Source organism: Dreissena polymorpha, chromosome 12 (genome assembly GCF_020536995.1).
Source record: "Dreissena polymorpha isolate Duluth1 chromosome 12, UMN_Dpol_1.0, whole genome shotgun sequence".
Taxonomy (NCBI): domain Eukaryota; kingdom Metazoa; phylum Mollusca; class Bivalvia; order Myida; family Dreissenidae; genus Dreissena; species Dreissena polymorpha.
This window is the reverse complement of record NC_068366.1, coordinates 38,920,317-38,934,973: the sequence shown is the minus strand read 5'-3', so window position 1 is coordinate 38,934,973 and position 14,657 is coordinate 38,920,317. Positions and strand designations below refer to the sequence as shown.

Sequence of the window (14,657 nt, the reverse complement as noted above, 5' to 3'; positions counted from 1 at the left end):
TGGGAAGAAATGCATGTGGAAATTATTTTACAGAGGCAAAGTTTATATTATAATCTTAATTCTTTTTTTTATGCCCCCCTTCAAAGAAGGGGGGGTATATTGTTTTGCACATGTCGGTCCGTCCGTATGTCCGTCCGTCCAAATGTCCGTCCGTCCGTCCACCAGATGGTTTCCGGATGATAACTCCAGAACGCTTAGGCCTAGGATCATAAAACTTCATAGGTACATTAATCATGACTCGCAGATGACCCCTATTGATTTTGAGGTCACTAGGTCAAAGGTCACGGTCACGGTGACCCGAAATAGTAAAATGGTTTCTGGATGATAACTCAAGAACGCTTATGCCTTGGATCATGAAACTTCATAGGTACATTGATCATGACTCGCAGATGACCCCTGTTGATTTTCAGGTAACTAGGTCAAAGGTCAAGGTGACAGTGACTCAACTTTGAAAAATGGTTTACGGATAATAACTCAAGAACGCGTTCGCCTAGGATCATGAAACTTCACAGGTACAGTGATCATTACTCGCAGATTACCCCTATTGACTTTCAGGTCACTAGGTCAAAGGTCAAGGTCACAGTGACTTGACACAGTAAAATGGTTTCCGGATGATAACTCAAGAATGCTAATGGCTACGATCATGAATTTTCATAGGTAAATTGATCATGACCCGCAGATGACCCCTATTGAATTTCAGGTCACTAGGTCAAAGGTCAAGGTCACAGTGACAAAAAACGTATTCACACAAATGCTGCCACTACAACGGACAGCCCATATGGGGGGCATGCATGTTTTACAAACAGCCCTTGTTAAAACATTAGTTATTGATGACAAATGATGCAGAAATACTAGTTAGGGTGTCAGAAAGCATTTTATGTTTCCTTTTATTAATTACTCCGCAAATTATATTTGTTATGATTTTGTTTCCATACAAAGGGGTTGCGAACTTTAAAATAATGCTATTGGAGTATTGGTTTTGCTAATCAAAAACTGGTACTATGAGATTGCTGGATAAAATGCACAAATTCTACAAAACATTTATAATTCTGATCTTTATATGAATGTTTTTTTGTTTTTAATTTCAATAAGCATATAGCGGATTTTACAGAATATTCAGCCACTATTCAGAGTTAATTTACTTTTTATACTGAATGAAAACATTTTCAAGAAAACTTAGACATTTAATTAAACATATTATGTCTTTTCAACAAATAAGGCAAAGTAATTGACATACGTGTATCAGGTACTTCCTTAGTAGCATGACCATTCTAGGATGGCACCCTAGCAACTCAGTAATTGGTTAATATCTTCCAATCAATCTGTTATGTCATCATTTTTCTAAGAAAACATTTTATGTTTGATTTATTTATTTTAATAAATCAATAAATTAATATTGTTTTAGACTAAAAAAGACAAACATACTGATTTAAAGTGAATATTTTGAAAATTATTGGAATTGTATTTTACATGTGTAGCAAATTAAGCTAAATCTTTACCAAAGTGTTCTCTTCCAAACTACCGGTATATATACTATTAAAGGGGTCTTTTCACAGATTTTGGCATGTATTGAACTTTGTCATTAAATGCTTTATATTGATAAATGTAAAGATTGCATCTAAAAAGCTCAAGTAAAAAAATCAAGAATAAAATTAAAAAAAGAAAAAAAAGTAAACCATCAGGGCTTGAACCCCTGGAGTCCTGGAATAAAAGTCTACCCACTTAGACCACTCGGCCATTCATGCTCATGTAATAAGGCATGTATTTAATACTTTATGTAAGCAATCCTCGTAGTTTCACAAAATAAAACGACAACAACAGAACTCTCAAAATTATTCAATCATTTGGGTTTAGAGCATGGTAAATATATCATAATTTCCAGAATAAGTGGGTGTTGGAAGTAATCAGAATTTATGAAACTACTGAAAAGAAGAATAAACTGAAATTTGTGTTTTTTTATTCAATATTTTATTAGCTAAATGTGAGGCGTCTTTTTTAAGCAATTTTATTAAGAGTTTTGGACCAAAATCAAGGTAATATTACTTTTAAATCATTTACTTATTGGTATTCAACAAGAAAGTGGTAAAATATTTGCGGAAAACATAAGAATTTCTACAAAAACTTGTCTGGTTAAATTTTCCGAATGGTTACAGAAATTATCGATTGTTGGTTAGCGAAAAAGAGCATGTTGCGGGTTCCAAAAAACAAAATGACTGCACCCAAACATGTTAATGTTACTGACTATGACTGGTTGAAATGTATTATTTTGCTTCTCATTCAATAAAGTGACAATTTCAAGGCCAAATACACTTGCAATATGAAGGCTATTCTGTCTATTACGTCTATCAATATATCTATACGCTCTGCAATTTCCAAAACCGCTTGGACAATGTTGACAGAAACAAAATTTAATCAAAATTCTTATGTTTTCCGCAAATATTCTACCACCATAAAAAAATCATAAAAAGCAATAGCCAAAATGTCATATATCGGAACATTTACGAGATAAGTTCAGCAAACGTGACTTTGACTTCAGGCAACTAATGATAACTATGTTGTGGTTCAAACACTGTCCAAAGTCAGTTTGATCGGATATCATCACAGGAAATTCAAATGGAATATATTGTGACACAGGAAATAAAAACCAGCATTTTGTATCTCCTAAAATCTACGTGACCATACCACAGAGCGTTGACATTTTGGCTATTGCAATAAGGAACACTGATTTTTTTATGGGTTGACTTTATTTTACGAAATATTTTACAAAATATTCATTGATTTTGAGTAAATATGTTGCTTTAATGTATTTGTAACCATTTTAAATATTTATAAATAAAACTATTTAGTTAATATTTTGTTCTTGTTAATTTAAAAGCAAAAAGTAGTACGGAGTTTAGGTAATATGAATAAAACTGTAGGTGCAAATCTGTTGCAAATTCATGTTAGTTATTTCATTATCATAGAAATGGTTTGCTCATATTATGCATGGCTTGAACTTTTCTTATGGGTCCATGTTATGCTGAGTCATAGGGTTTTGACACTATTTATTCATAAGATGACCATACATTTCTGATATAGTGAAAATGGTAATCAGAGACTTAGTCATAACAACTAATAAATGCTGAAATAATTGTCAAAGTTAAAGAAACTCAAGTGTTTAATAAATTGTTAATTAGCACAAGTTAGTCGGTTAATATAATATATAAGCAGTTAATTACGTTAATAAGAACAACTTTCATTACGTTGCAGAAATGTCATATTGCAGTTTAACTGTATATAAGCATTACTCCCAGAATGGTGGCAAAGCTAATAGTCTGAACTTTCACTCTAGGCTACTACAGTTGTGCTTATACTTTCAGAAAGAAGAAACTGGTGATTGTTGAGATGTTGCTGAAAGGTGTGTTGATGTTGTTGCTGGTAGTCTCATTGTCAGAAGGGACGGGAACATACTGGAGAGCTATCAACCATGTATCCAACCTAAGGAAGATCAATTTGGAGAAGAAATGATGTTTTCTGCACTCGAAATGTTGAATGAGAGCTTCAACTTCAAGCCCTATTTAGAGAAATTAATTGTACAAAGTTTGAAAGACTCTACAGAAAGTCTACCAGTCTCTCGGATTTGTCTACAGCATCTGAACGCAACACTGCATGCAGTAACGGTGTACCAGGAGAGCTGGGCGTTGAGCAGTAAGTATAGGGCTTTGCAAATCATGGAAAATTTTATTAATACAAATCTTGGAAAACTAAAATCTTATAATCCACAGCGTTGACAGTTTTGACCCCAGCGGCATGATTTAAACATACTTGATGGAGGACTGCATGCTGGGTGGGTGCATGCCTGAAATGCATCTATTGTTTGTGTGACACGCATGGGACACTATGTTTATGATCTACATGTAACATCAGCCAGAATACACTGTTTTCACTTCCTATAACAAACGCAAACTATGCTTTGGAATCTGAGAGATAACTTAGTTGACTATCTTGGTACTCTTTTTGTTATGGGCCATCTGAAATTTAATCAACCTTTAATCAAATTTTACCTTAATTAAAGGTCATTTAATTAGATGTAAAAGGATTGCAAATTACTAGCTTAATATGATAACCGTACTTGCAATTTGAAGTCTTTTCATTAATGAGGCTTACGCTATTAGATATAGTTGGAATGAGCCATAAATCTTCAAATAAAGTGTGGCTTTCAATAATTCATTATATGCAGCTTTACCTTTTTGTTATTTTTTGTATGTCCTCCTGTATATACTGGGGGACATATTGTTTTTGCCCTGTCTGTTGGTTTGTTTGTTGGTTTGTTGGTTTGCGTCAAACTTTAACATTTGCCATAACTTTTGCAATATTGAAGATAGCAACTTCATATTTGGCTTGCATGTGTATCTCGTAGAGCTGCACATTTTGAGTGGTGAAATGTCAAGGTCAGCCTTCAATGTCAAAGGTCAAATATATGTGGGGGACATAGTGTTTCTCAAACACATCTTGTTTATTTATTTATTTTTTTAATAAAATGAAAAAGACATTTACTTAGATCTATATAGATTTATCATTTCAACAGATTTTACTTGAAAGCTGGATGTATTATTAGATATTATAACTGCATGAAACAAGTTTTAAAATCTGTAAAAATGGAAAGAAATACTTTGACTGTTGACAAAAAAGGCATCGACAAGTGCTTATTATAATTAAAAGTTTTGAAAGATTATTACAAAAAAAGATATTTGAAACACCAAATAAACATTTTTTTTCTGAGAAAATCACCCAAATGGTGTCCTTTTCAAGTTCGATTTCTCATTCCAAACTCATGGAATACAGTGTTGCAATTTTTAGCTCCACTGGCCAGAGGCCAGCGGGGCTTATGTCATGGTCCTGTGTCCGTCTTGCGTGCCTCCGTGCGTGCGTTAACTTTTCCTTAAAACATCTTCTCCTAAACTACTGGTCCAATTCTAATGAAATTTCACAGGAATGTTCCTGGGGTGAACCTCTTTCAAATTTGTTCAAATTATGCCCCTGGGGTCAAATTTGACCCTGTCCCGGGGGTCACAAAAATGAAAATTTGCTTATATAAGGCCTATTTTGTAAAAACTTTCAACATCTTCTCGTCCATAATCATTGGGCCTAGTGCTATCAAATTTGGTATGTAAAGACATCTAATAGTCCTCTACCAAATTTGTTCAAATTATGCACCTAGGGTCAAATTTGACCCTGCCCCGGGGGTCACAAAATTGAACATATGCTTATATAAGGCCTATTTTGTGAAAACTTTCAAAATCTTCTCGTCCGTAACCATTGGGCCTAAGGCTATCAAATTTGGTATGTAGAGACATCTAATAGTTCTCTACCAAATTTCTTCAAATTATGCTCCCGGGGTCAAATTTGACCCTGCCCCGGGGGTCACAAAATTGAACATATGCTTATATAAGGCCTATTTTGTGAAAACTTTCAAAATCTTCTTGTCCCTAACCATTTGGCCTAGGTCTATCAAATTTGGTATGTAGAGACATCTAATAGTCCTCTACCAAATTTCTTCAAATTATGCCCCTGGGGTCAAATTTGACCCTGCCCCGGGGGGTAAAAAAATTGAACATATGCTTATATAAGGCCTATTTTGTGAAAACTTTCAAAATCTTCTCGTCTATAACCATTAGGCCTAGGGCTATCAAATTTGGTATGTAGAGACATCTAATAGTCCTCTACCAAATTTCTTCATATTATGTCCCTGGGGTCTAATTTGACCCTGCCCCGGGGGTCACAAAATTGACCATATGCTTATATAAGGCCTATTTTGTGAAAACTTTCAAAATTTTCTCGTCCATTACCATTGGGCCTAGGTCTATCAAATTTAGTATGTGGAGACATCTAATAGTCCTCTACCAAATTTCTTCAAATTATGCCCCTGGGGTCAAATTTGACCCTGCCCCAGGGGGTCACAAAATTGAACATATGCTTATATAAGGTCTATCTTGTGAAAACTTTCAAAATCTTATCGTCCATAACCATTGGGCCCAGGGCTATCAAATTTAGTATGTAAAGACATCTAATAGTCCTCTACCAAATTTCTTCAAATTATGCCCCTGGGGTCAAATTTGACCCTGCCCCGGGGGTCACAAAATTGAACATATGCTTATATAAGGCTTTTTTTGTGAAAACTTTCAAAATCTTCTTGTCCGTAACCATTGGGCCTAGGGCTAATAAATTTACTATGTAGAGACATCTTATAGTCCTCTACCAAATTTTTCAAATTATGCCCCTGGAGTCAAATTTGACCCTGCCCCGGGGTCACAAAATTTAACATATGCTTATATAGGGTCTATTTTGTGAAAACTTTTCAAATCTTTCTGTCCATAACCATTGGGCCTAGGGCTACCAAATTTGGTATGTAGTGACATCTTATAGTCCTCTACCAAGTTTTTTTCAAATTATGCCCCTTGGGTCAAGTTTGACCCTGCCCCGAGGGTCACAAAATTGAACATATGCTTTTATAAGGCCTATTTTGTGCAAACTTTTAAAATATTCTTGTCCATAACTGTATGACATAGAGCTACCAAATTTGGTATGCAGTGACATGTAATAGTTCTTTTCTTAGTTTGTTCAAATTATGCCCCTGGGGTCAAATTTGAAACTGCCATGGGGGTCACAAATTTGAATATATGCTTATAAAGGTCTTATTTTTTGAAAACTTTCATAATCTTTTTATCCATAAACATTGGGGGTAGGGCTACCAAATTTGGTATGTAGTGACATCTTATAGTCCTCTACCAAGTTTGTTCAAATTATGCCCCTGGGGTCAAGTTTGACCCTTCCCCGGGGGTCACAAAATTTAACATATGCTTATATAAGGCCTATTGTGGGAAAACTTTCAAAAATCTTCTTGTCCATAACCGTATGGCATAGGGCTACCAAATTTGGTATGTTGTGACATGCAATAGTTCTCTTCTTAGTTTGTTCAAATTTTACCCCTGGGGTCAAATTTGAAACTGCCCGGGGGTCACAAAATTGAATATACATGTATATTATAAAAGGCTTATTTTGTGAAAACTTTAAAAACTTCTTTTCCATAACCATTGGGTCTAGGGCTACCAAATTTGGTATGTAGTGACATCTTATAGTTCTCTACCAAGTTTGTTTAAATTATGCCCCTGGGGTCAAATTTGACCCTGCCCCGAGGGTCACAAAATTGAACATAAGCTTATATAAGGCCTTTTTTGTGAAAACTTTAAAAATCTTCTTGTCCATAAACATTGGGCCTAGGGCTACCAAATTTGGTATGGTAAGTAGTGAAATCTTATAGTTTTCTACCATGTTTGTTCAAATTATGCCCCTGGGGTCAAATTTGACCCTGCCCCAGGGGATCACAAAATTGAACATATGCTTATATAAGGCCTATGTTGTGAAAACTTCAAAAATCTTTCTGTCCATAACCATCCAGCCTAGGGCTATCCAATTTGGTATGTAGTGACATCTTATAGTCCTCTACCAAATTTGTTCAAATTTTATCCCTGGGGTCAAATTTGAACCTGCCCCGGAGGTCACAAAATTGAGCATATGCTTATATATTGCCTATTTTGTGAAAACTTAAAAAAATTCTTGTCCATAACCATAAGGTCTAGGGCTACACAATTTGGTATGTAGTGACATTGTATAGTCCATCACTTAGTTTTTTCAAATTATGCCCCAGGAGTCAAATTTGACCCTGCCCTGGGGGCCACAAAATCGATTTAATGCTTAGTGCCTATTTTGTGAAAACTTAAAAAATTCCCTTGTCCTTAACCATGACGCATAGGGCTACCAAATTTGGTATGTAGTGACATCTAACAGTTCTCTACCAAGTTTGTTCAAATTATGCCCCTGGGGTCAAATTTGACCCTGCTTGGGGGTCACAAAACATAACAGACGCTTATATGGGGCTTATTTTGTGAACACTTTAAAAATCTTCTTGTCCATAACCATTGGGCCTAGGGCTACCAAATTTGGTATGTAGTGACATCTAATAAATCTCTACCAAATTTGTTCAAATAATACCTCTGGGGTCAACTTTGACCCTGCCCTGGGGGTCACAAAATTGAATAAATGCTTATAAAGCGCCTATTTTGTGAAATCTTTAAAAATCTTCTTGTTGAAAACCGTTCAGACTATGGCTACCAAATTTGGTATGCAGTAACATCTTTTAGTCCTCTACCAAGTTTGTTCACATTATGCCCTTAAGGTCCAATTTGACCCTGACCCGCAGGTCACAAAATTGAACATTATATACGCTTATATCTTGCTTATTTTGTGAAAACTTTAAAAATATTCTTGTCCTTAACTCTAGGACCTAGGGCTACCATATTTTGTATGTACATGTAGTGAGATATAGTAGTCCTCTACAAAGTTTGCTCAAATTATGCCCCTGGGGTTAAATTTGACCAAGCCCAGGGGGTCACAAAAGTGTACATGTGCTTAAATAGGGCCTATATTTCAGTATTTGCACATGCAGAGAATATTTGAATAGCCTTTTTTCAACATTGGAGCGATACAGGGCCATCATGGCCCTCTTGTTCATGAATATTTTTATAGTTAAACATATAATGGAAATAATACAACGGGTTTTTAGCTCCACTGGCCAAAGGCCAGCGGGGTTTATGTCATGGTCCTGTGTCCGTCGTGTGTGCGTCTGTACGTTAACTTTTTCTTTAAACATCTTCTTCTCCTAAACTACTGGTCCAATTCTTATGAAATTTCTCAGGAATGTTCATGTGGTAAACCTCTTTTAAATTTGTTCAAATTATGCCCCTGGGGTCAAATTTGACCCTGCCCCGGGGGGTCAAAAATTGAAAATTTGCTTAATTAAGGCCTATTTTGTGAAAACTTTATAAATCTTCTCGTCCATAACCATTGGGCCTAGCGCTACCAAATTTAGTATGTAGTGACATCTTATAGTCCTCTACCATGTTTGTTCAATTATGCCCCTGGGGTCAAATTTGACCCTGCCCCGGGGGGTCAAAAAAATGAAAATTTGCTTATATAAGGCCTATTTTGTGCAAACTTTAAAAATCTTCTTGTCCATAACCATTGGGCCTAGAGCTACCAAATTTGCTATGTAGTGACATCTTATAGTCTTCTACCAAGTTTGTTCAAATTATGCCCCTGGGGTCAAATTTGACCCTGCCCCGGGGGGTTAAAAAATTGAAAATTTGCTTTATAATATAAGGCCTATTTTGTGCAAACTTTAAAAATCTTCTTGTCCATAACCATTGGGCCTAGGGCTACCAAATTTGCTATATAGTGACATCTTAAAGTCCTCTACCAAGTTTGTTCAAATTATGCCCCTGGGGTCAAATTTGACCCTGCCCCGGGGGGTTAAAAAAATGAAAATTTGCTTATATAATGCCTATTTTGTGCAAACTTTAAAAATCTTCTCGTCCATAACCATTGGGCCTAGGGCTACCAAATTTGCTATGTAGTGACATCTTATAGTCCTCTACCAAGTTTGTTCAAATTATGCCCCTGGGGTCAAATTTGACCCTGCCCTGGGGGGTCAAAAAATCGAAAATTTGCTTATATAAGGCCTATTTTGTGCAAACTTTAAAAATCTTCTTGTCCATAACCATATGGCATAGGGCTACCAAATTTGGTATGTAATGACATCTTATAGTCCTCTACCAAGTTTGTTCAAATTAAGCCCCTGGGATCAAATTTGACCGTTCCCCAGGGGTCACAAAATTGAACATATGCTTATATTGGGCCCATTTTGTGCAAACTATAAAAAACTTCTTGTCCATAACCATTGGGCCTATTTCTACCAAATTCAGTAGGTAGTGACATATAATAGTTCTCTACTTAGTTTGTTCAAATTATGCCCCTGGGAACAAATTTGACCTTGCCCCAGGGGTCACAAAAATGAACATATGCTTAAATAAGGCCTATTGTGTGCAAAAATCTTCTTGTTCTTAATTATAGAGCCTAGGGCTACTAAATTTGGTATGTAGTGATATCTAATAGTCCTCTACCAAATTTGTTCAAATTATTCCCCTGGGCACAAATTTGACCCGGCCCCGGGGGTCACAAAACTGAACATATGACGTTTACCAGTGGAGATTACTGCGGCCGTTTGGCTGTGACCAACAACAACATCAACATCTTGTAAACGTGAGATAAAACCCTGTCATTTAGTGCCATTTTAGGTCAGATGGTGACTGCTTACAAAGGCATTGAAGTAAGAACATGTGTTATGAATGTTTTTCTTACAAACTGAAAAAAGTCGGCTTTTATTTAAATATGTCGAAAGTTAAAAGCAAAGGACCTGTGCAACAATTCCCGGGCTTTTAAGTCTGTTTAGTTAACACGGTAGTAACTTTTTCCATATATAAAAATGCTCAACCTTCCAACTTTAAACCCCCAGTGGGACGAGGGATAGAAAGAGAAAGACACATGCTTGAGTTCATTTCAATCCATGCGCATTGCACGTTTTTTTCGCAAAGAAAAAACAGTGGAGCGATACAGGGCCATCATGGCCCACTTGTTTTGAATATACAGTTATTATATATGATTTATTATTTATTTATTTATTTATTTAAGATCTTTGTTAAAAGAATATACAAACAAGACTATATCTCGGCCATCATAACTGATTTATATAGTTATCATTATAGTATTCAGATATTACATACTGATATCCATATACAAATTCTGGCATTCATTTATTTTCATTGTCTTGACACTTTCATCCAACAAATAACCACTTACTGTTAGATCAGCAATATTCAGACTGGTAAACTCTATCTAAAACCATGGAAAAGCCTAACCCCATTATTGCAGTTTATGGTTTATATATTAATATGTGAAGTACATGTATGATTATAAAATTAAGAAATTTAGAAGCACAAGATAATGTATCACTTGTGACCAACTCAATAGCTTTACAATAATTTTGCAAAACAGAAATGTCCATGGAGTATAAAATTAAACTTAGATTTATTGGAATGTGAAATACATTTTTAAAAGCTGAATAACAGATCTATTAACATATTTCTTTATGACAATACTAATGGCACAAAATTGACATTGCTTATTTGATGATTTGAATTGATAACACACTTGAATAATTTTAATGGACATGCTATTCCTTAAAAAATGTTCTTTGGTCCAATTATGACATTTAAAAATTATTCAGTACCCATGCTTCAATAGCTCCTATAATCAGATTACCCATTGAATACCTAAACATTGTAATATATTTATTAGATATAATCGCTCCGCAAATTTCTTTGTGTGAGTGTAGTGTCAGGCAATTTGAAAAAGATCTACAATCAATTGAATTTCTTTCATATCTTACCTGCCAAATCACTCAAAGCCTTTGACTAGTAATGGCTGCAATGTGAGAAGCATAGCTGAAACTTTCAATTTAAAATCCACTGGTGATCAGCAATTTAACGAACTTGTTCGAACATTTGGCCATTATTGAGGAGGGCATATATTAGTCACACCTTCCCTCTAATCCTGAGTTCTTGTGTGTGTATGTGTGTGAGTATTCTGTATGAAATTAGTATCATCTCTGTAATTTGTGCATTCCTAGAAGGATTTCAATGTCATTTCATATTTTATATTTGCCTGACTACAGTACAGACACCGTGTACTAAAACAAAAAAGCCCGTCAGCAGTGTTCACTTTTCTTGATGGGTGACACTTCCCGGGGGATGGACACGCTACTTACCACGTTGTTTGGCCGTAATTCACCTTGTTTCGTGATGAAAAGGAGTCGGCAACATGGGAATTAGAAATATGCATTCGGCAAACTAGGATACATTGTAAATAACAGAAATAATAAATATTCGGCCAATGGGGAAATGGCAAAAAATGACTTCGCAAACTGGAAATCTGAAATTCAAAATTCAGCAATCCGGTACAAAGATAGCGACAATCACAGCTTCATTGCTTTATTTGTCCGTTTCACAGATTTTAGTTTTTTAACCGCGTAGAGGTTAAACCACTTTCGACAGCTAATTGGTGTTTATCTGTTGTATAATGTCAATAAAGTTGTGAAAAACTTAAGAGTCAGTGTTTATTACATGTATTCTCTATTAGAGCAGTATGTGTAAGAAAAATAAATGAAATTATGCAGATGATTTATGTACATGCTAACGCAGTGTAACTGTTAACAGATATTCATTTTAATTTTTACCCGTTATCAGAAAGTCCCCAGGAAGCACTTTTTTTACATACTTTGTATGACACAATAAAACATTTTTTGTACATGATCGTATTGCATTTAATCTAAATTTAAATTTGCTCGTCCAATGAAAGTTGTGTCCCATAATGCATTGTACTCTTTACACTTCTGATAAATGGTGTAGGCCTCAGATTTTGGTCCTTGAGAAAAAAACTGTTCAAAACATGCCCTCTGGGTAAATTTTGGCCATGCCCCATTACCCAGGTGAGTGATAAAGGGCATTTTTTCAATCTTGTCTAAAAAAAATCATAAATATAACAATGTTTCTTTATAAATTTCTGCTTGAAAAGAGAGAATATGTATTGCTTAAATAAGGTTTATAGTAAATTGAAAACAGCGTTATTACATGTATACCCCTTTAAGCTACTGTAATCCTTTAGTTCAGAAACATTTCAAACAGCTTTATGGGGAACAAAATAATGTTCTATGGTCCAACCAGTTTGTATAATGTTTCAAAACTATTCAATATTCCCCACAGGATTTTGAATAGCTCAGCAAATGAGATATTTGACACCTAAAGAAGATTCCTTTGTGTGAAATAGATATGCTCAAATATCCATAAACATTTTTTACGCTCCCCCAAAATTTATTTTGGGGGGAGCATATAGTCACCGCTTGGTCTGTCCGTCCGTGCACAATTTTTGTCCGGGCTATTTCTCAGCAACTTATGACCGGAATTCAATGAAACTTTATGGGAAGCTTCACTACCAAACGGAGATGTGCATTTTATTAGCGGGTTCTGGTTGGATGATTTTTCACAGAGTTATGGCCCTTTGAAATTTTCCATTAACTGTCCATACTAGTATAGTGCAATTCTTGTTCGGGCTATTTCTCAGCAACTAATGACCAGAATTCAATGAAACTTTATGAGAAGCTTTACTACCAAGAGGAGATGTGCATATTATCAGCGGGTTCTGGTCGGATGATTTTCACAGAGTTATGGCCCTTTGAAATTTTCCATTAACTGTATATATAGTGCAATTCTTGTCGGGGCTATTTCTCAGCAACTAATGACCGGAATTCAATGAAACTTTATGGGAAGCTTCACTACCAAGAAGAGATGTGCATATTATCAGCGGGTTCTGGTTCGATGATTTTTCACAGAGTTATGGCCCTTTGAAATTTTCCATTAACTTTACATATAGTGCAATTCTTGTCCGGGCTATTTCTCAGCAACTAATGACCAGAGTTTAATGAAACTTTATTGGAAGCTTCACTACCAAGAAGAGGTGTGCATATTATCAGGGGGTTCTGGTCGGATGATTTTTCACAGAGTTATGGCCCTTTGAAATTTTCTATAAAACAATTATTGTCCCCCCAACTACTGTGCCCTCAAGACGTTTCCTTTTATCTGAATATATAGTGCAATATTGTGACAAAAAAAACCTTTGGGGAGCATTGATCACCGGTCTCCGACGGTTTCTTGTTTTATTATGTTTCCTTTAAGCTGAATAATGTTCAATATGATATTTAAGCAAATTAGCCAATGGTTTATTTAACCAATTATAAGAATTGGAAACTTATCAACATTTTATTTGTATAACTTTATGTGCAATTTGCATGTCAGATTTTTATGAATTAGTAGCTTTGATATTGCAATTGTTTAATTACTGTAATTTAAATCATACTTACAAAACCTTTAACATCAATGCTATTAAGTTTCTATATATGAAGAAGACAACGCAGAAGAAGAGGACAAGGATGCATTCTACGACGCCCTTCAAAGTGTTTTAGAGGACATCCCCCAACACGACGTGCTGATGTTGCTCGGCGACTTCAATGCTAAGGTTTGCGACAACAAAGACGGAAAGAGGACCATGGGAAGACATGGAGTGGATGTGATCACCAACAACGGGGAGAGACTAGTCAACTTCTGCCAACAGAACAATTTGGTCATAAGAGGGACCCTGTTGGCGCACAAGGAGATCCACAAACTTACATGGACATCACCAGACGGCAGGACCCAGAACCAGATCAACCACATCATCATCACCTACACAAGGTCGATATATCGTATTAAATATATCATGCGTCGCCGCCACTGCCAATAAAAATATTGTGCGTCGTCGCGACTTTTAAAAAAAAATATTGTAGGTCGCCGCGACTGTCAAGAAAAATATCAAGTATCGCTTCATGTGTCTAGTTTCGCCCTTGATGAAAGAAGTGCAAGATTATATATGGCACTATCAGGATTCCGTATGTTTTAGTATTTGCTCCTCGTTGTCCTGGGTGGTTATGTTTTAGTATTTGCGCCAGTAAGGAATAACTGCCAGATAGTCAATGATGAACTGGTTTATTTAACTCTCAAGTGGATACAACAATTTGGCGAAAAACGCAGTTTCAATGGCCAACTTCCAACACGGGGGAGTAACTCATGGGAATATACCATGATAACATAACAGTGGTGTAAGGGAGAGAACTCGTACTAATTATGTACTGG

At 35.8% G+C, this 14,657-nt stretch overlaps 1 protein-coding gene across 1 annotated transcript; it reads left to right on the top strand.

Moving 5' to 3' along the window:
• Nucleotides 1-1,182: 1,182 nt before the first annotated feature.
• On the top strand, nt 1,183-14,432 carry LOC127852911 (craniofacial development protein 2-like). The gene is made up of 2 exons (XM_052386955.1): nt 1,183-3,687; nt 13,892-14,432. The coding sequence occupies exons 1-2, from the start codon at nt 3,504-3,506 to the stop codon at nt 14,266-14,268; spliced, it is 561 nt and encodes a 186-aa protein (XP_052242915.1). The 5' UTR covers nt 1,183-3,503; the 3' UTR covers nt 14,269-14,432.
• Nucleotides 14,433-14,657: the final 225 nt, after the last annotated feature.